The sequence below is a fragment of the Suricata suricatta genome, chromosome 9 (genome assembly GCF_006229205.1).
Source record: "Suricata suricatta isolate VVHF042 chromosome 9, meerkat_22Aug2017_6uvM2_HiC, whole genome shotgun sequence".
Taxonomy (NCBI): Eukaryota; Metazoa; Chordata; class Mammalia; order Carnivora; family Herpestidae; genus Suricata; species Suricata suricatta.
The window spans coordinates 26,181,833-26,204,914 of record NC_043708.1 but is presented as its reverse complement, the minus strand read 5'-3'; the positions used below and the strand labels follow the sequence as shown (position 1 = coordinate 26,204,914).

At 38.2% G+C, this 23,082-nt stretch overlaps 1 protein-coding gene across 4 annotated transcripts in view; it reads left to right on the top strand.

Annotated features, from left to right (window-relative positions):
* Positions 1-23,082, top strand: part of YLPM1 (YLP motif containing 1) — a 73,685-nt gene that overhangs the window by 2,122 nt on the left and 48,481 nt on the right. For all 4 annotated transcript variants that reach the window (XM_029950458.1, XM_029950456.1, XM_029950460.1 and 1 more), the window contains exons 2-4: positions 7,845-8,081; positions 9,009-9,188; positions 9,954-10,948. In XM_029950458.1, the coding sequence (XP_029806318.1) occupies positions 7,845-8,081; positions 9,009-9,188; positions 9,954-10,948 (1,412 nt within the window). The remainder of the gene's footprint in view (positions 1-7,844; positions 8,082-9,008; positions 9,189-9,953; positions 10,949-23,082) is intronic.

The following is a 23,082-nucleotide window of genomic DNA, read 5'->3' as shown; positions in this document are numbered from 1 at the left end:
TGGCACATCATCAGGAGAAAACACTTGTAATGCTGGAGTAGAATAGAATAAGGGATTCTGTGGGCATACACCAAGTTAGTACCATCCCACCAGGTTATTTCCCTCAGATTCCTCTATCATAGAGATAAAATTTCTGTCCCCCATTCCCAACCCATTTTGAAATTACCAGTGCTTTTGTTGTCAGGCCCTCCCAGAGTTGCTCCAAGCCAAAGTACAACATCTGTATCCTCCTGTCCTCTAGACTTTTTCTGGCCTTTTTGTTTTTGGAGGGAAAGGAGGAGGAATCAGACCAGTCCTTAATACAAGTACGGTGAACACTGGTTTACTGGTTTTGCTTTTCTGCCTTTGTAACCTTATCTGTATTGAACTTCTCTCAGTGCTTTCAGTATTCATTGCCTCCATTTAAAAAATTTTTTTTTGTTTTTGTCTTTAGGTCTGGGGGGGAAATGTGGAAGATGAGGCTTGAGAAGGGTGGGGGCCAGACCAAGAAGGGCCTTGTAACCTTGTTTAGACTTTCTTACCTCTGCCTAAAATTCATCCCAACTTTCTCAACCCTCTCACCCTGCTTTATATAGTTGTGTTGTTTTCAAGGTACATCTCAAATATCAGATCTCTTTGAAGCCATCCCTGGTTTGGTTCTGCTTTTCAGATTATAAGTCCCTTGCAGACAAGGACCACCTCACCTCATCTTTTAATGTTCTGTAGCACCTAGGACAGTGCCTTGAAAATTATAGGCTCTCCTCAAAGATTTGTTGAATTAGCTACAATTTGTTGTCACGGTCTAGATTTAGGATACTTTGACTTAATAGATTATAAAGGTTTTCGTCATGCCAGTGCCAATCTCTGACAATGAACCTTTCTGAAAATGTATTATTCTTCGGTTCACACTTTGCTTTTGGAATATGTCATTAGAAATCTTTATGGTGAAAGATTATAAAAATACACAAAAGTAGAGAAAATGGATGGCATGGTTCCCCTTAACTACCCATCTTTCAGATTCATCAACTATCAAGATTTTATCATGTTTACTTCATCTATACTTTTTTGAAATTATTACTGCTGAATTATTTAAAGCAAATCTTAGATCTCATATCATTGTGTCTCTACATTCTTCGTCATCTTTTATCAAAAGTGGACCTTTCTTAGGTAAATACATTATAACACCTACTAAAAGTAGCAACAGTTTCTTTGCATCATCTGATACCTGATCCATTTAGATTTCCCCTGTTGTCTTGTCATACTAATGGAATTAAAAATAATTCTTTGATGTCATCCATGTTAAAACTCCCCGGTGGACTCAGTCATGTTTCATTGGTTTCTTCAAATCAGGATCCAACACAGATATTATGAAGCAAGATCATTCTTTGCTGTGGAGGCAGTTCTGTGCATTGTAGCATGTATAAGCAGCATCTCTGGCCTGTAACTACTAGATGTTGGTAGCAGCCCCCCCAGTGGGAAACAAAAATGTTTCCAGACATTACCAAATACCCATGAGAGTTAAAATCACCCTCTGTTGAGAACTCCTGTTCTAGATCAGTCTCTCCGATTCTGTTTTTCCATCTCATGCCATTGAACTTGAGAAATCTATCTCAGTGGTCCTGTAGAATGTCCTGCATTCTGGATTCGTCTGTTGTCTCATAGTTTCCCAATCATTTGACTTGTTCCACTCTCTTTCACATTTCTGGTAAACTCTGAAAACTTCGATTTAAGTTCACCTTTCTTTTGGCAAGTGTACATCATAACCAGAGTGGTGCGGTTTACTTCACTTGCATCCCGTCGGAGACACACAATGCCCAGTTGCCCCACTAGTAGTGGTGCCAGGATTGATTGAGGGAACAGTCTGGTCCCTCCATTGTAAAGCTTCCCATCAGTTTTGCCTCTAATGTTTCATCCAGTGATAGTCTTTCACTGAGTAAATGATTTCTCCATTAAAGATTATAACATGGTGATTTTTTTCCCTGCCATTTCTTCATTTTCTATATGGAATTCTGTAAGGAAAAGCTTTCGTGAATTAGGACTTTTAAATTAGAAAACGGTTGATATAGGAAAGACAGGATAAATGCTTGCTATGCTTCCATTTAATTTCTAGTTTTCAGGGTAAAACATTGGTCGTTTAGTGGAATGTGTCTTTTTTTGAAGCATTAACTTTTCTGTATGTTTGAAGAACTGGCTAGGTAAAGTGCATACTAGCCTTTATTTCATAAATTGTGACTTTGTTTATTCTTTTATTCTCAAAACTTATTTAGGTAAAGCTGCTGACTTTGATTAGAATTTTTAGTCACTTATTTAATATTTAGGTACTTATTGAGTAGCAACTGTGTGCCAAGTACCTTGCTTAGTTTAATACCAGAGATGAAATTGTGAAGAAAATAGACATGGCACTGCCCTCATTGACTTGTTCCAATGGGAAGAACAAGACATTTAATAGGTAATTATGAGGAGTACAAGGTGCTGTGGAATTATAATCTATGCAGTATCACTAGGCTGTTCCATGAGGAATAGGAAAAGGTGAGATTTTTTTTTTCTTTTTTCTTTTAAGTTCACCATTGTGTCCTGCTCAGGGTCTAGCACATAATAGGTGAATACAATTTTTTTTAAATGATATAGTTGAGAGTGGTAACCTAATTGAAGAAGCTTCCCGTTGTAAGTGATATTTAAGTGAAACCTGAAGAATGAGTAGGAATCAACCAGATAGCATTCAGAGTAAGGCTTACTGAAAGCTCAGGGTGAGAATGGTAGACAGACCAGATCAGGTGGGCCTATGAGGACTTTCAGGCGGTAGGATGACATTGAAGGATTTTATACATTCGAATGTGACAGATTGGCATTTTTGAAAACTCATTGTGTCTACAGTGTGGAGAGTGCAATTGAAAAGATCAAGGGTGATTTAGAGAGAACACTTAGAATAATCTAGGCAAGAGATAATAGTGGCTTGGATTTCGATGGTGAGAGTGGAGATGGAGAGAAGTGGAAAGACTGGAGAAATATTTGTGCAGTAGAATCTAATTGGAGATTGAGTAGTGGAGAGGGAGGTGGCAAGGATAATTCTCGAGTTTCTGGAGTAGACTGCTAGGTAGATGATGGTCCAGTTTACTAATTAAATAGGAAAACCTAGAAGAGAGGGAAGAACAGGTCTGGGGAGGAGCATGAGTTTAGTTTTAGACCTACCAGGTTTGAGGTCCTTGAGACACATGATTCCAAATGGAGATGTCCTATTGGAAGTTAGGTACAGGTCTGGAGTCTAGAATCGAGACCTTGGAGACGTGATAGACTTGTGAGTCATCAGCATAAAAATGGTGTTTGGGGCACAGAATTAATTAATGAGGTCTCCTGAGAAGTGTGTGTGTAGAGGAAAGATAGAGTTTAAAGGATATTGAGCCTAGCCCTGCAGAATCTCTGTAACTAGGGGAGCCAACAGAAGAAAGACCAAGCGGATAGTCAGGACAGTGCAGTCCCACAGAAGTGCAAAGAAGACTGTTTCCAGGAGGAGGGAATGGTCAGCTGTGTCACTACCCCTGAGAGGTCAAGCAAGATAAAGACCGTGAGTTACCTTCTGCATTTACTGACATGTAGATTATTGTTGACCTTGGCAGGAGCAGTTTCATAGTGACTGAAGCCATATTGCATTGATTTGAGGAGTGATGGAAGGTGAGGAAATGGGGATGGTGAGTATAGACAACTCTTTCAAGAAGTTTGACTGAAGGAGAGAGAGAGAGAATGAGGGCAGGAGCTGGAAGAAGAGGTGAAGTAAAGGAGCGTTATTTTTTAATTTTTAATTGTTTTAGATGGGACTAAGATTCTTAGAGTAGAATGTGCACCTCAAGAATACTGAAAATGAACATTTTAAATAAATCTAAAAGATGGAAAACCAATTATTTTACCAGATTTCTCCCCCGCCCCTTGCTTTAGGATGTAAGACATAGGACATTTAGTGTTATAGGCATTTATAATAACCTGGATAGGAAAGACAACCTTCTAAAATTAATCTCTAAGACATTTCTCTCTCTCTCTCTTTCTCTCTTCCTCTCTCCTTCTCCCCCTCTCTGTGTTTCTCCTTCCCCTCCCCACCTCACACACTCTCTTTGCTTTATATTTCCCTGCTTGGAAAATCATTTAGTACCTAGTTCATTACTGTACCAGTAAGTGGTCAGTAAGTACTGAATAAATTAACATCTTTTTTGATAATGATATTTGTGACATAGTCCTTACATCCTTACTTTTTCATTATCTTCGTTCAATCTCTTCTTGAATGTGACATATGCAGTGATTTTCCTCTACCTATGAACTAACATCCTATGTGAGATGGAGTTGCCTGAACAATCAGAAGAGTTGGAACAATCAGAAGAACTGGCTACTAGTTTGGCTTTGGCTTCAGTAGGAAATCCAGGCAGGTTTTATTCCTTTCTACAGTAGAGTTAAATCACCCTTCTGTTGGGGTCACTGAGAACATGTCTGAATGATGCTCATTTGTAGAGCTTTAAAAATGTGCCAAAGCCTAGTCCTAAGATTGAATTAGATCTGGTTTCTGCTTATCAGGTTCATATGAACTAGAAATTGACCTACAATGCATACTATCAGTACATCAACAAGTACTCAAGCTCCAACAAGGTTTTGTTTTGTTTTGTTTTAGGTTTATTTATTTGAGAGAGGGCATGAGCAGGGTAGGGGCAGAGAGAGAAAAAGAGAGAGAATCCCAAGCAGGCTACACACTGATAACACAGAGCCCAGCATGGGGCTTGATCTCACGAACTATGAGATTGTAAACAGAGCCAAAATCAAGAGTCAGATGCTTAAGCAACTGAACCACCAAGATGCCCCTCCAACAGGTTCTTAACCCTAGACTAGGTCTAGGAAGCAGTGGCAATAAGATGGGTATAAATTGATTAAGAATCTAGGTCTTGTATAGTTGGTAGCCATTGGCTTCTAGTTTATGAAAGGTGGTTTTCGTCTTTGTATCTTTTAGTGATGCTTTCAAAGCAACTAAAAACTAAAGAAAACTTTTAACTTCTACGTGAAAGAGATGGAGATTATTAATTTTTTTAAGCTGAAAGATAAGCCTGTTGCTGTTTTCATAAACTTGTGGAAGAAAGTTGAAAATGTTTTTATGGTACATTATTGTCACCTGTCATGGTCAATATACTGTTTTTTGGTTTTGTTTTATGTTTAATGTATAAAGCAATTATATCCCTGGAGCTGATGATTATGTGCATGATAATTCAAAACAGAGAAGCCCAATCATGACCCAGACTTCAAGATGTAGTTAGTGAGATGGAATTTATTCCTCCCAATGGTTTGAAGCAAGTTTCGGGTCATAGAAAGGAGTAGGGGCCTAGAAGGGAAGTCTTCAGTTGACTAATAACCATTTATTGACGTTCTCCTGTGCTCCAGCAACATGCTTAAGCACCAGATAGGATATAAGAAAAACATGAGGCAGCTCTCTCCCAAGAAAATTATATTCTGTGAGTGAAAAAACAGATAACAAAACATTTTGTTTAGTGAGAAAAGAGTATATATTGTATATATTTTATGCATCTTGTTTGCATGTGGGAAACTGGAGAGGATGTACAATAAAATATTAACAATACAGGAAATCTGGTTATATAAAGATGATGAATTCCCCTGAATCTAAGGAAAATGAATCCATTTAACAGTGGAACCAAAAGTTTGTTATAAAATGTAAAAAAATTTACTTGGAACACAATCTTTAAAAACAAAGCTCAAAATCATAAGAAATAGCTGAGTCTTTTTTTTTTTTTAATGTTTATTGATTTTGAGAGGAAGGGAGAGAGAGAGAGAACGAGAGAGAGAGAGAGAGAGAGAGAGAGAGAGAGAGAGAGAGAGAGGGAGGGGGAGGGGGGGGGGGGGGGAGGGGGAGAGGGAGAGGGAGAGGGAGAGGGAGAGGGAGAAAGAGAGACTAGGGGAGGGGCAGAGAAAGAGGGAGAGCAAGAATCCCAAGCAGGCTCCAGTCCCAGTACAGAGCCCGATGTGAGGCTCAGTCTCACGAACTGAAATCAAGAGTCAGACACCCAAATGACTGAGCCACCCAGGCACCCTTGGAATAGCTGAGTCTTAGAATGAACAAAGACTAGTGTTGATTTGGTTTCTGTACTGTAATTTTTGTGACAAAATCGTATGGCAGTATTATATATCATCTTTTATTTTGGATATATTGAAAGAAAGGTAGGGATTTATCAATTTCCTCAGGAGCTGTTTTCAACCTTTAATATTCATATCCTTCTCTTTTGCAGTTCTTATTCTAAAAAATGTTTTGGTTGTAATTGGCAGGACTTATGCTAGATCGTCAGCTGTCAGTAATGAGTTCTGAAGTTCTCCAACATCACTTTTGTAAAATCCTACATCTTTATAATTGTAATAGAAATATCTGCTGTTGTTAATTATGAAAGTATAAAGGGTAGTACATTAGTGAATATTTTAGTGTTATGACAACTTTTTTCCTTATGCAACCTTGTAACCATAGGGAGTTATAAAATGAATACTAGGAAAATGAAGATCCTGTAGTTATGTCTGCATGGTGAGATTTTTTTTACTGATTTTAATTCATCGGTTATTGCTTATTTATACAGTTGATTCTCCTTATTTGTGTTCCATAAAGTTGCCAGGAACTTTGAATTAGTGAATACTAAACCATTGCTCCCAGGGGAAATAACAAGGTTAGGTTCCAAGGAACTTTTGGTCTCATTTTCACCAACCAGTTAATACATAACTTTGTTTTATATGTATTCCTGTTTGATGACACGTTATTTAATATATATTGTTGATTAACATTGAACTCACAGCCAACAAACAGCACTATAACACATGCCTGAATGAAGTTAGTATCTACAATAGATTTTCTGTGTTAAACACATCAGTCACAGCTCTTTTGCACTTAGGAACACTATACAGCACACCACACTATGCTCGGGGCTACTTTAAATAGCAGAATCACCAACAAAAAGCACAGAACTCTGAAAAATGTGGTCCTGTACGGACCATGAAAAGAACACTTACTTAGTCTGAGAGCCAAGCAGAAAGGCAGAGTGCGGCCTTATTCTGTCACAGCAGGACATGTGCAAGGCAGCAACTCAGAGTCTGCCCTGCTCTACACACATGTCCACAGATGACATCCAAAGTTTCCCGAGTATTGGTTTTGGAGTTAGAAATAAATTTTAGCAAGTGGGTAAATTTGCAAATATGGAAGCCATGAGTAAGGAGGATCAGTTGTATGTTCTAATTATTTCTGCATTAAACTTGTTTTTCTTGTAACTTTTTAAAAGTGGAAGCATAAAACAACCTTCCAGAAAATTAAATTACAATTAAAATAAAGTATACTTTAGAAGACAAAGCTGAGACTTTTGAAATAAGTAGCATTCTAAAACACAGTATATTCTCACTTGTGTGTGTATAACTGGGATATAACAGGTGTTTAAAAGAGTGAAGAGCACTGGAGAAGAGAGAAGGCAGAGAAGAGACAGAACTACTTGGTTATATTCATTAACTACAAGACTCCTTAGATAAATCCACACCAAGTAATGACAGGTTAAAAACAAGCAGCTGTGAATATTGAAAACATCAAAAGACTGCTCTCACTTCCAAAAGGATATGTGTTAAGAGAGTAGAGAAGTATTATATATTGTTGAATTATGCATATGCTTAACTTAAATGTATAAATTTAGAGGAGGAATGGAAAGATCTTGTTTACTTACATGCCTTTCTCAGTCCAGCTTTGCCTATTCTTACATATAGACATGTGAACACAGATACAAATGCAGGTCTCTGTCAACGCCGAGTTGCAGATATATAGGATTGTTAATTATAGTTCTTAAAAATGGCTTCTGTTTTAGGAACAGCAGCAGTATTGGTATCGACAGCACCTGCTTAGTTTGCAGCAGAGGACAAAAGTACATTTGCCAGGACACAAAAAAGGTCCTGTCGTAGCAAAGGATGCACCTGAGCCGGTAAAAGAAGAAGTTACAGTACCTGCCTCCAGTCAAGTACCAGAACCCCCTTCATCTGAGGAGCCCCCGTTACCACCTCCTAATGAGGAAGCACCACCTCCTCTCCCACCTGAGGAGCCTCAGGTAACCACAGAATTAATTACTTGGTGTATAATAAATTATTCAGCTTTTTTTCTGATTCATTTATATATATATATATATATATATATATATATATATATATATATATATATATACCTTTGTCAGAATGGGTATATGTATTTATGTGTTTTTTCTAAAGTACATGTAAACTTCTGTTATGGAATAATCAGATGAATGCCTGATCAAGTTTAGAAAAGGCATTTTTTTCATGGTTTAAGTGAGTAAAGAACGAGACACTCTTCTAAATTTAGAGTCTCTAAGCACTAAAGCGATACCATGGTGTTTTCATCCTGGCAGCACAGGACGGTACTTAAGAGCTTCAGCTTCTGTTGTCACACTGCCCAAACTGTAATCTAGGCACTGCCACTTGCTGGTGGTGACTCTGCACAAGTTAGTTAACTGTTCCGTGCTATAATTTCCTCCTCTGCAAAATGGGTAGTAGCTATCTTATAGAGCTGTTGAAGCATGGATGTAATAACATGGAAAGTTCTCACTCTGATCCAAAGGTATTTGTTTCTCCCACAGCCTATGTGGAAACTTTATTGAGCCATAATGATTATGTTGTCATCTAGTGGTGAAAAGTGGCTAACATGAAAAAGATTTTTCATAGAGTGCAAAGAACGTAGCTGTCAGTTGACTTTTTTGGGGGCAATGATTGCCCTACTTGGCGACAGTGGGATGGATTATTGTTCCACTGAAGACTGTGGAATTTATAAACTCCTTTGTATTAGTCCATAGTCAAAATAGAGCTAGGTCTTTTATTTAAACATAAAACAGCTTTTCTTGGTCAGCCAGAGTTGTAGAGATTCTGGACTTTATAATATAATACTTTATAAAATATTCAGGTTTTTTGTTCGGTTGGCTGCTCACTTATTGCTTACATAAGAATGTATTCTCTTTTAACTGTAGTCTGAAGACCCGGAAGAAGATGCTCGGTTGAAACAGTTGCAGGCCGCGGCGGCGCACTGGCAGCAGCACCAACAGCATCGAGTCGGCTTCCAGTACCAGGGGATAATGCAGAAGCACACTCAGCTACAGCAGATCCTGCAGCAGTACCAGCAGGTTATTCAGCAGCCCCCGCATATGCAGGCAAGTGCTTCCTCCACTGACCATGGGAAGTTGCCCCAAGTCACTTAAAGCAGTTGTTATTCCTGAGAGAGATTTAAGCATGAAGAAGGAATAATACGTGTTGACGATTAGATGTTTCCAAGGGGGGCCCAAGTAGTTCTCTCTCCCATGGTCAGGGATTTGGGAAGTATGGTTTTATGAAAATGCTCTTGGGGCGGGGCAGGGCAGGTGTAGTGAAGTCTTCTGGTCATGTCAACCCTGGAAGATGTTAGAGCACTGTTGCTAGGGATTTTAAGAGCCCCTGATTCTTACCATGCAGCGTCAGGTTGCCTACAAATCACTACAGTGACAGACAAGCCAAAATCCATCAAAAAGATCAAAACTGCCACCACAGAAACCTAAGGAAATATACCATAAAAGATACTTATTTTTCTCATATCTTGAAGATTCAAACCTGTGTCTGTATGTCCATGATAATAGATTGTTTCTCAAGTTCTTAAAATGATCCACGGTAATATTAAAAGCTTGAAGAATAACTATTGCTGAGATGGGTATTTGCTTTGGTGTTTAGTTGGTTTCTCCAGCTCTGTGGTAACTTACAGAAATGAGTCACAGGAGAAAGAATGATCCATTGAAGCGATGTAACAAGCTTATCCTTAGTGTCCCAAAGTTTTTAGGGTTTTAATTTCCTAAGACTTCAAATGCCCTGGATTCATTAATATTTTAACTTAAGATTAATTCTCCTCTATGAATGTCTTGAAATAATTGTTACCCCTTTATTCGTAGACCATGTCTGTAGATGTGCAGCTGCGGCATTATGAGATGCAGCAGCAACAGTTTCAACATCTCTACCAAGAGTGGGAGCGGGAGTTTCAGCTGTGGGAGGAGCAGCTCCATTCTTATCCTCATAAAGATCAGCTTCAGGAGTATGAGAAGCAGTGGAAAACATGGCAGGGACATATGAAAGCGACTCAGACCTATCTCCAGGAGAAAGTCAATTCATTTCAGAACATGAAGAACCAGTATATGGGGAACATGTCAATGCCACCTCCTTTTGTTCCATATTCTCAGATGCCTCCACCTCTACCAACAATGCCCCCTCCGGTATTGCCTCCATCATTGCCACCACCAGTGATGCCCCCTGCCTTGCCTGCTTCAGTGCCACCGCCTGGCATGCCCCCACCTGTGATGCCACCTTCTCTGCCAACCTCCGTGCCCCCACCTGTGATGCCTCCATCTCTGTCTTCTGCAGGGCCCCCTCCAGTTCTCCCCCCGCCTTCCCTCTCTTCTGCAGGCCCACCACCAGTTCTTCCCCCACCATCTCTCTCCTCAACGGCACCTCCACCTGTCCTGCCTCTCCCACCCTTGTCTTTAGCCACACCTCCTCCAGGATTACCTCCCCCTGGGGTTCCGCAGGGGATACCTCCTCAGTTAGCAACAGCCCCAGTTCCACCCGCCTCCAGTTCTCAGAGTTCTCAGGTTCCAGAGAAACCTAGACCAGCACTGCTTCCCACTCCGGTGTCTTTTGGTTCAGCCCCACCCTCAGCTTACCATCCTCCACTGCAATCAGCTGTTAGCCCATCAGAACAAGTGAATTCTAAAGCCCCTCTGAGCAAGTCTGCCCTGCCATATAGTTCGTTCTCATCTGAGCAAGGACTTGGGGAGTCTCCAGCTGCTCCATCTCAGCCAATCACTGCAGTCAAGGACATGCCAGTGAGGTCAGGTGGACTGCTTCCAGATCCTCCTAGAAGCAGTTACTTGGAAGGCCCAAGAGGCCCAAGGTAGGTCTGCCTTTGTTTGGATGATTGGTTGGTTTGGTTTGGCTTTTTTGCTGATTTAGGCTGAGTAGGCCTTGATGGTATAAAAAGCTTTATTTATGTGATTATTTATATTCTCTTGTACTTTTATATATATTCCTGGTTTATAATTAATAATGTTAGTATTGGTTACTTGCTAGATGCAACATAATAAACTCTAGAAATAGTAACATGCCCTACTTCTTTGTCACTGCTTTGATTCTATATGTAAAGATGATAATTCAGGATGAACATCATGTTTTAGAGTAATGCTTATAAATTTTTTATTGACCTTTTTAGCTTTAAAAGTAACATTTATTAAATTTATTTTTTTAAGTTGACAACTGAATTGGTAACTTCTCTTTGTTAGATAATATGCTTGCTGTTGGAGATAAAGGTGAATAAGCCAATATTCTAGTGAAATAAGACAACAAAATTTAGTATGAGGGTAAATAGGACTTTTATCCATTTGCTCAGCAAATATTTACTCCTGCTCTGTGCTTATAGCTGTGAATATAATGGAACAGACAAATCCCCGCCCCCATGGAGCTTATTTCCTGTATATTTCACTCAATCTGAGAGATGTTTTCCTTTATTCTGAACCACATTTTTATTTAGAAAAGCACACAGAAAAATTTACTCGTAGTTTCTAAGTTTTCTCTTTGTGTTAAAGTGTTAAATTCATTTTTCCAAGTTTGTAGAAATATATTCTCCTCCCCAAGTTGACCTATATGTTAATTTTCTTATAGAAAACCATTTTCAATCATTTTTTTCCAATTGGAAATTGTAATAGAAATCCATATTCCTTATACTAAATTTAGATAATACAGAAAAATACTTTAAGAAAAGTCCCCTAACTTCACCATTTAGAAATAATAATTTTTAAAAATGTCAGAAAAATGGGATCGTACTGAGTATGTTGTCTTGTAAACTTGTTCTTTCCACTTAGTACATTGATTAGTTTTCCACCTTAGTGTCAATGTTATCTATATTATCATTTTTAATTTAAACTTAATTTCAACCTTTGGAAACAAAATTTGTCATTCCTTCCCCAGATTTATACCTCTGAAAACAATATGGCACAAAACACCATCCAAAGTCTAATCTACTTAGGGGCAAGGCAACTCTCCCGTATAAGGGGTTGAAGTTTTCTAGAGAGTTTATTTCTTGCATTAAACCTAAATGTGTTGCTGTAACTTCTACCTGTTGATTCTAGACCTGCCTCTTTGGTGCAACACATAATTAACACGAATTCCTCTGGGTGCCAGAAGCTTTGCCAGAGGCTTTACATACGTTATCTCATGGAATCGTCTCAGCAACCTGTGAACTAGGCAGGTTCATACTCTACGTCTGCCCTTTGCAGACCGGGGCTGAGTGGTTTGAGTAACTTGTTCAGTATCACGTAACTGGGAAAGTAGGGCCTGAGTCCACACCCAGTGGGAGCGGAGTCCAGAGGGTCCCCAAAGCGAAAGCACTGTTAGTTAAGCACTGTGTTTAATGCTATGATGCAGTGGTATTCGTACTGTCATTGATTACAAGTGCATTTTGTAGTCTTGATTTACTTGGAATGTGTAACCTTTTTATTGGGATTCTTACTTATCTCTTGGATTAAGCATTGCCTTTTAGATCTGGTGACTAATTTGCTATCAGAAAAGTGCATTCTTAACACCTTGTGAAACAGATTTCCTGCTCCCTTTTTTCTATCATATTAATATTTTCTGTCTTTTGCCTTCCAAATCTTGTAAATTTAGCACCTGTGTTAAGTTTTTTCTTGCCTTCAGGTACCTTAATAATTTCAGTGCTAGGAGGATCTCAACAACTATCTAGTGCAGTATCTCCTCTATAGCAACTCATTTTTGTGCTACACATTAGTTTGTCATCCTGGGTCTTACACCTACTATTATTACCTAATTTATTCTTCTCCATGATCTCATGAAGTAAACATAGAAGGAAGCTGAGATTTGGAGAGGTTATAAATGAATTCCCCCAGATGACATAGCTGGTAAATGCTTTAGCTAGAATTCGAATCCCAGGCCTTCTGATCCACATTTAAATTCATGTGACCAGTGGTTGATGGCCTCTGCTTAAACATTGGCACTGTGATAAGCAGTACCACTATATAAGGTGTTGACAGTTTTCTGGGAAGTTTATTTATATTGAACCTGAATGTGTCGCTATCACTTCTGCCTGTTGATTCTAGACCTGCCTTTGTGGTGCCACACATCATGAAGTATCCTCTCCCCTTCTACAGTGCGTCCCCACGGTTATTTAAACACCACACTCTTGTCTCCCCCATCCTGCCTTACCTGCTCTTTCCTGCCATCGCATATCAGATTCTTCTTTTCTTTTCACACTAACATTGGTTCTAGCCTCCTCCCACTACTTTGTTCACCGTCTTGTGGAGGGCCTTGGTCAGTGTCCTTCAGAACAAACACTTCAGATGCAGGGAGCCAGAGAACCTATTACCAGCTTTGCTATGAAGAATGTAAATATATAACTAAACAAGTTGCTTTTTTTGTTCCTCACTCTCACTGTGTTGACTTATGTTGAGCTTAACATCAGTTTGGCTTCCCTGGTCTTTTTCACATTAGATGTTATTGAACCAAGTCTCTCTCATCCTGAACTTGTGCAGTTTTTGTTTTGTTTTTCTCTTTTTCTAAGACTTTATTTTTACATATCATCTAGTTAGGTTTGGGCCAACATCTCGCCTGCTGAAGTCTTAATCAACGTTGATTACATTGCTTTTGGATGTAAGATATTCCTCTCTAGCTTTTTCGCCTGCAACTTTGATAAGGAGGCCTTTTTTGTTGTTTTTGAATTGGATCCTGCTCACATTATCTACTCTGTTTTTAAGACTTTTCTCCAGTCTAGCTTATGTCATTTCCATTTCTGTTACCCTTCTACTTTCGCTCACTCAGCTCATAGTGAGTATAGTTTGTGACTATTTCCCAGGCTTAGTTCTTTTTTCTCCTGAGTAACTAAGTAAAAAAAAAAAAAAAAAATCAGTGGAAGCTGGTAAGTGAGTGAAAGAGACTAAGGTAGGAATAATCCACACTATTAAGGAAACTTGTGAATTTTTCTTACTAGTTGAATCCAGAGTTTGCTATAAACACATGCTGATATGGTAAGCCACTCTGTTTTATATTGTTTTGTTTTTTTAAACAAAGCTGAGTAAAAAAACAAGAATGGAGAACACAGATAACTGATTTACCAATAACACACTGTTAAAATAACACACTATTGGGGCACCTGGGTGGCTCAGTCGGTTAAAATAACACACTATTAAGGGGTGCCTGGTGGCTCAGTCAGTTAAGCGTCTAGCTCTCAGTTTTGGCTCAGGTCATGATCTCATGGTTTCATGGGTTCGAGTCCCGCATCGGCTCTGTGCTGGCAGTGCAGACCCTGTTAGGGATTCTCTCTCTCCCTCTCTTTCTCTGCCCCTCCCCTGTTCATGCTGTCTCTATCTCTCTCATAAATAAACAAACTTAAGAAAATTTTTAGATAACACACTATTAAGATAAAATTTTTGCAAAATCCAGATCTAGGCTGCTTTTGTAAAAACTGAAGGTTTCCAAAAGGCAAGTGATAGAACCGCATCATGTGTAAATAGCATACTACATTGTCGAGCATCCAGGGTAGCTATTTTGAAATTGTGTGTATGTGTGTGTATCATTGGACTTATCATGTCTTCTAGGAGACTGCCCCTGCTCCAAGAATCTATTAGGTCAGTGGATGTTGCTTTTCTAGAAACTTATTTTTCAGTCATAAAACTTAGTTATTGAAGAGTAACATACAGAGGTGTGCACAGTCCTGAGTGTGCAGTTGGTGAATTTTGACAAAGGAAACACACTCATGTTATCAGTACTGAGATCAAAAAATAAAAATTCCTGGTGTCTGAGAAGTCCTCCTCATGCCCCTTCCCGTTTTCCCTTGCTCCAAAGATAACCACTCTGCTGACTTTTTATGCCATAGATTAGTTTTGCCTGTTTTTGAAGTTTATATAAATGGAATCATACTGTGTGTACTCTGTGGAGTCTAGCATCTTTCACTCGATATGTTGTTGTGAGGTTTATACATGTTTGTGTAGCTCTGGTTTGTTCATTCCCATTGCTCTACAGTATTTTATTGTATGAATTTGCCACATCCAATAGTGATGGTCCTTTAAGTTTTTTGGTTATTATGAGGGATACTGCTTTGTGTCTTTTGGTGTTGTATGTGTCCCTTTAGGTGCATGCGTGCATGCGTGTCTGTGTGTATGTGTGTGTGTGTGTATTTAATCTTGTTTAGAAATATGCCGAGGATTAGAATTACTTGATCATGGGGTATGTGTGGTCCTGCTTTGATAGATGTTGTCAAACAGTTTTCCAAAGTGATCGTGTCCATTTGCATTCTCACTGGCAGTTTTTTTTGTGTTCCGGGTTTTTGTTTTTGTTTTTTTCATCCTCATCAATACTTGGCATTATTAAAATTTTAAATTATAGCGGTCTTGATGGATGTCTAGTGGTATTGTAGTGTGTATTTAATTTGTATTTCCCTGGTGACAAATGAGGTTAACTTCTCTTTCCATTTGATTATTGTTAAAATGCTGATTGAAATCTTTCCCCTGTTTTTCTGTCGGGTTGCGATTTTTTCTTATTGGTTTGTAGGAGTTCCTTGTGTACACTAGATACCATTCTGTGTCTAGATCATCTTGACTACTCAGTGCTTTTTCTTTCGTATCTTCAGTATACCAAAAAAAGGATCACCTAGATCCAGCAGGCCCTTTTTACTTTTGAAATTTTAAAGTAATTTTACAAATAATTTACAGAAGTGACAACAAAGAGATAGTGAAAACCCACTTATTCAAAATCTTAATAAAAATTTTAGAAGAGCCAAACCCTGCATCAAGTAAATTTTGGCACACGAACAAACATAAAAGGCGAAATAATTCTGTCACATATTCTTCTGGCAAAGCAGAATGGTCCAGGTCCTTGGCACAGATTATTATGACATCCTTCCAGTTTAATAACTAGGTGGATGGCAGTACTACATTTCCTTCCTGTCCTTAGAAATATATTGTTCACTCATCAAGTCTTGAATTTGAGAATATTCATCTAGGATACTGTCATCTGAGGACTCACAGTTGGAGGTTTTACTTACGTGATCAATTTCACATTTTTATTAGAGCCTAGAGTGCCTGTCTCTATGTTTATTTTTTGATTTTGACACAGCTTTCTCTCTCACTTTTCTTTGCCATTATAGTCAGGAAATGAAAAATTTTAAATTCTCAATTGTACTCAGTGAAGCCTAAAAGTAAGCTGTAATATTTTGGGCAGTACAAAGCGGGGTGAGGTGACAGCTTATTTCACTTTTGCTTCATCTTTAGGCGAGTCCATCATTCCTTCATTGTCTTCATATTTTAATCTTCTTTAGCATAGATGGGGATAATTGATAAATAATGATGAATAACAAATTCAAGGGTAAGGAAATTACAGAATGCTTTAAGATTCAGAGAAAAAGTCCCTTAGGCTCTCGTAATGTGTCTTAGATTTATGAAGGGTTCTAATGGACCCATATAGTAATTATAAGATAATGTAAGTTTCATTCTGTTATTATTATTATTTTTTTTAGGGAGTTAATTTTCTTTGTTCTTGGGAAAAACTATGAGAAAAAAGACAAGCCTTATAATGGAGTTTTTTTTTTTAATTTGTATTTAAATTCTGGTTAACATACAGTATAATATTAGTTTCAGGTGTATAGTATAGTGATTCAACCCTCCCATACTCCACTGGTGCTCATCACAACATGTGCACACCTTAAACCCCATCACCTATTTAACCCTTTCCCACCCACCTTCCCTCTGGGAACCCTCTGCTTGTTCTCTGTGTTTAAGAGTCTGCTTCTTGGTTTGTCTTTCTTTTTTTTCCGCTTTGTTCATTGGTATTTGTCTTTTTCTGGCTCACTTGTATTGCTTAGCATAATACTCTGTACCTCATCCGTGTCATTGCAAATGGCAAGATTTCATTCTTTTTATGGCTGAGTAATATTCCATTGTGTGTGTGTATACACATACATATATACATATGCATACACACACATGCATAGTACAACTTCATTATCCATCCATCTATTGATGGACCTTTGGACATTTGGGTTCTCTCCATAGTTTGGCTATTGTTGATAATACTGCTATGAACATTGGGGTGCATGTACCCCTTTGGATTACTGTTAGTATTTTTATATTCTTTGGGTAAATACCTAGTAGTGCAATTGCTGGATCACGGAGTAGTTCTATTTTTAATTTTTTGAGGACCCTCCACACTGTTTTCCACAGTGGCTGCACCAGTTTGCATCCTCGCCGACAGACGGCGCAAGAGGGTTCCCCTTTTTTGCATCCTCGCCAGCACCTGTTGTTTCTTGTGTTGATTTTAGCCACTCTGATAGGTATAATAGAAATGTTTTTTAAAAGACAGTTCTAGAGGCACCTGGGTGGCCCTGTTGGTGAAGCATCTGACTCCTGATTTTGGGTCAGTTCATGATCTCATGATTCGTGAATTTGAACTGAGCACTGGGCTCTGCACAGACAGTACAAAGCCTGCTTGGGATTCTGTCTTTTCCTCTTTCTCTCTGCCTCCTCCCCACCCCTACTGCTTGTGCATGTGTGCGTGTGCTCTTTCAAAACAAACAAAACCTTTAAAAAAAAAACATTTCTGAAACTAGGATCCCAGAGGGAACCCCAGATGTTAATGGTGTCTTTTTTTTTTTTTTTAGAGTATGCACATGTGCATGCACATGCAAGGTGGATGGAGGAGCAGAGGGGGAGAGAGAATCTTAAGCAGTCTCCATGCCCAGCCCCCAGCAGGGCTCCTTCTCATGACCCTGAGATCATGATTTCAGTGAAAATCAGGAGTCAGATGCTCAGCACCTTAACCAGCTGAGCCACACAGGTGCCCCTGATGTCTTGTTTTTTTAAATTTTTAATGTTTAATTTTGAGAGAGACAGAGACAGAGTGTGAGCAGGGAGGGGAGCAGAGAGAGAGGGACACATAGAATCCAAATCAGACTCTAGGCTCTGAGCTTTCAGCACAGAGCCTGACATGGGGCTCTAACACACAAACCATGATATCGTGACCTGAACTGAAGTCGGACACTTAACCAGCTGAGCCATCCAGGCACCCCTGGTGTCATTTGATTAATAAATATTCTTGATTTAATTTAGTAGTCCATTTTATTCATCTTTTCTTTTATGGTTAGTGCTTTTTTGTGCCATGTTTAAGAAATCTTTGTTTACTCCAAGGCCATAAATACATTATCCTATTTTATTTTGTCTTGTTTTGCCTTTTATTTTTAAATCAATTCATATAGAATTGATTTGCTTGTTAATGTATAGTATGAGGTAGAGGTCATGGTTGATTATTTTTCATATGACCATCTAGTTGACCCCAGAATCATTTATTGAAAAAAAATCATCTTTTCCTTACTACTCTGTAGTATCTTCTTCATCGTTAGTCAAATGACGATGTATGGATTCATTTCTAGACTCTATTTGTCTATCCTTGCACCAGTGTCATACTGTTTTAATTACTGTAGCTTTAGGGGCACCTGGGTGGCTCAGTTAAGTGTCTGACTCTTGATTTTGGCTTATGTTTCATCAGATCGGACCCTGCATCAGGCTCTGGGCTGACAGCATGGAGTCGGCTTGGGATTCTCTCTTTCCCTCTCCTTCTGCCCCTTTCTCACTCATATTCCCCCTCTCTCAAAACAAATACTTTTAAAAGATTTTTTAAAGAAATTACTGTTGCTTTATATCTTAATATCCCTTAGTGTAAGTCCTCTAATTCTGTGTTTTCTGGATCAGCGGTTGGTAAACTTTTTCTGTGAATGGCCAGATGGTAAGTATTTTTAGGCTTTGCAGGCCATATTTGGTCTGTATCAATTATTTTTCTTTCTTCCTTTTATTTTTCACATTTAAAAATGTAAAAAATCGCTCTTAACTGGATTTGGCCCTGGGGCCATGGTTTGCTGACTCCTGATGTAGATTGCCTTGACTATTCTTGGTACTCTGTTTCCCATGTAATGCTTAGAATCAACTTGTCAGTTTTCAGAAACCGGCTGGAATTTTGATGAGTGTTGCAGAGAATCTGTTGATCATTTTGTGGAAGAATTGATATCTTTGTAATATCTAGGCTCCTGATTGGTCATACACCCTTTTTGGTTGGTTTTTGGATTGGAATTGTGGACCTCTTCTATTCTGTAGTTGTCTTATTTGGATTAGCAAGGGAGTATAAACAATATAATTTTACTCTATGCTTCCATTTGTCATGGTTGTTCCTATTTATAGCAATTACTTTTTGGAGGGAGAGTTTAGATTTTTGGATCTTAGATATAGATACTAGAAAATAATTAGAAAGATCATCTAACATGAAAACTAAAAGGGCAAGAATTTGATTCCAGAATTTACTATTTTGTAATTCCCATGGTCAACTGATTGGAATGTTTATGTAAATATTGCGATAATAAGACATTTGTGTTTCTGCATATACCTCTTACGTTTTAATACTCATTTGGAGTCTATTTTTTATGTTAAATCATGAAATTTTTATACATACCTCTAATGTTTTCATACCTAGCTTTAGGGTTTTTGTTTTTTAAAAGTTTATGAAATACCTGATTGTATAACAATTTTCTAAGTATTTAAACACAAATATTTGTTTTACTTTTCATCTAACCAATGGGCAAATACATGTGTTTTTATGTGATTGTATTTAGTGAATATATGCTATGTTTGTACTTTATTTCAAATGTTTTTATACGTTAAAAAGGTCATAGCATTTCATTGTATTGTATGTAAACATGGCTAATTTTTGTGCATATTTTAAAATTGAGTATCTTTTAATATATTTATTCCAAAGGCTTAAAAATTCTTTTATAAAAGGTTTTGATAGCCTAACATTTTGTTACATCCTTGAACTTTGAAAATTTGAAAGTGCAGTATTGATAAATAATTGCCTTTTATATGTAGCGTTAAAAGTATATTTCAATTGGTTTTTTTCTAACTCCCAAAATAAAAATAAAATGAAGACCCTTGGCTGTTGATCAGCAACTTAATCTGAAAGCAAAGCACCCTATCCTGTCATGGAAATTGCTTATTATATGTGCAGGCACGAGGCTTGCAATAATGAGTTCATTAACTTTTACAGCCTTGCCACCATGTTCTCTTCTTTCTCATCTGCACATCTTTTAGTGCCCCTTGCTTCCTTTACTCTTTCCTCTGGTTTTTCTTTATATGTGCTTTTCTCTTTGTTCAGAATTCCTTTCCTGTCAGTTTTTGCTTTACTAATTCCTAGTGCAGGGAACACTTCAATAATTATGTGTTGAAATCCTTTGGTGAGTCTGACAAAGGGGTATGATACCTCTGTGAACAAGGCCAACATGTTCCACTGTATCAAATTTTGTTCTAAGTTTTAAGTAAGAAATTGATGATTTACTTGTCGTCTTCTTCCCATGGACTCCTTGAGTTGATATCCGTTTATTTCCATCACTAACATAGTACCTGACAGTTAGATGTTCAGTAACCGTTGCTTGTACCAGAATGTCTCAGTTATGGATGAAATTCTCAAGGCATTCACAATTTGGTTAGAAAGGCAGTTCATTTATATTCAAAATTTGATTATAATACTAAGTAACGAGTTGACAAGGGTTCTTACTGACCCTTGTACCTCTTGGAGGATAGTCTCCTCTTACAACTTCCATGAATTGATCATTGCTGAACTGAATCCAAAGCAGATGGTTTTACACAACTTTAAAGATCTAAGGTGTTTTTCCAGGCACCTTGAATTAAAAATGTCACTTCAAGAAATGGAACCAAACCCTTACAAGCCCTGAAGCAGTATCATATGTAGGTAAATAGTAAATAAGGGGTCTCCTTTGTTAGCATTGTGGTGTGTCCTCTGACAAGTCTCCAGTCAGCTCCTGTCCCCGTGCCCAACAGCAGCCATGCCAAGCCTTCACTGCTCTGCAGAGACTGCTTTCTCTGTCTCCACAGACATTTTTCTTCTGCTTTGTATCTTTAATTTAGCTTCCTGCCTCCCAAAGAAAATCAAGGCTTTCAGGCCCAGTGAAACTCACTTCTGCCCTTATGTTTACCTTACCTGATGATCCTCCTCTCTCTTCTTCTGTCTCAGAAGTTCTTTCTCCCGGTTAGTGCTAATCTCTCTGTGTCACTTAAAGAAATTCTTTTCACATCTTTATCGAAGTGGTACATACATTTAGTTATTAAAAATCAGGAAAAACACTGCCCCACGCCACCCTAGATGTATTTTCTAATGACGTCTTTTAATTCTTTAGCTGTTTCTTTTGGTATTACCTTTGTATCACTGAAAAATATGCTACTTCTTTCTTGGACTTTTCATACTTGAGACTTACATATTTACTTCCAGTTCTAATAAAGATTTGGTTGTTCCACTACTCTATCCCCATTTGTCTAATATAGTTATGTCACTGTTTTTAGATAAGTAAGCAATGTCCACTGTAGAGATAAGCAGTGTGTTATATTTCTTTCAGTGTAAGGACTCTTCTGGAATTTCCAATTGTCTTCTTGAAATAATTCTCCAACCCCAGCCCCAAAAGCACTGTCGCTTTTTCTCTTGAGGCAGTCTCTCTCCCAAATTTATGCTGCTTCTTGCTTTTTACCTGGCTGGGTTGGCTGGTTGGTTGGTTTCAAGATCTGCCATATGGCTCTTACTCCGGCATTTCCCTTGACTATCCTCCTGGATTGGATTCACTGTTTACTGAATGTCATGGCTTCCTGTTTGTGGCTTAGTGCCTCTTTTTCCCAGAAGGCATGCTCAAGTAACCTATTAAGAAATTGTGGATTGGAGGCAAATTTTCTGAGCCTTGTATGTCTGAAATGTTTTTATTCTAACCTCACACTTTATTACAGTTTGGATATACAATTTGAAGTCGAGCATTTAAAAAATTTTATTTAACTAAAAACAAAATTAGTTTGCCCATTTCTCCCATGCCCACCCCAGTCTCTGGCAACTACCAGTCTGTTCTGTGTATCTATGAGTTTGGCTTTATCTATTTATTTGTTTATTTATTTTTATATTCCACATATAACAAATCATACAGTATTCATCTGACTTATTTCACTCAGAAGTGGCAAGATTTCATTCTTTTTTATGGCTGAATAATATTTATGTGTGTGTGTGTGTTACACATACATATGTATACACACACCACAGTTTTTTAAAATCCATTTTTCCATTAATGGACACTTAGGTTGTTTCCATATTTTGGCTATTGTTAATCATGCTGCAGTGAACATGGGGTGCATGTACCTTTTCAAGTTAGTTTTTTTGTTTTCTTCAGATAAATATCCAAAAGTATAAATGATGGATCATCTGATAGTTATACTTTTAATTTTTTTGAGGAGCCTTCATACTATTTTCCATGTGGCTGCGCCTATTTACATTCCCATCAACACTGTACAAAGCTTCTGTTTTCCATATCCTGGCCAACACTTGTTATTTCTAATCTTTTAAAAATTTTTTTTAATGTGTTACTTATTTTTAAGAGAGAGAGAGGGACAATGTGAGCAGGGGAGGGTCAGAGAGAGAGGGAGACACAGAATCTGAAACAGGCTCCAGGCTCTGAGCTAGCTGTCAGCACAGAGCCCGACGTGGGGCTCAAACCCACAAACTGTGAGATCATGACCTGAGCTGAAGTCGGACACTTAACTGACTGAGCCACCCAGGCGCCCCTCTAATCTTTTTGAAAATTGCCGTTCGCACAGGTGTAGGGTGATATCTCATTGTGGTTTTGATTTGCATTTCCCTGATAAGTGATGCTGAGCATCTTTTCATGTGTCTCTTGATCATCTATGCATTGTCTTTGGGAACATGTCTATTCAGGTCCTCTGCCCATTTTAAATCACAGTTATTTGTATTTTTGCTAGAGTTTTATGAGTTCTTTATATATTTTAATCATTAGATCCTTATCAGTTAAAAGATTTGCAAATGTTTTCTCCCATTCAGTGGGCTGCCTTTTGTTTTGTTGACGGTTTTCTTTGCTGTGCGGAAGCTTTGTGATGGGATATCATCCCACCTGCTTGTTTTTGCTTTTATTGTCTTTGCTTC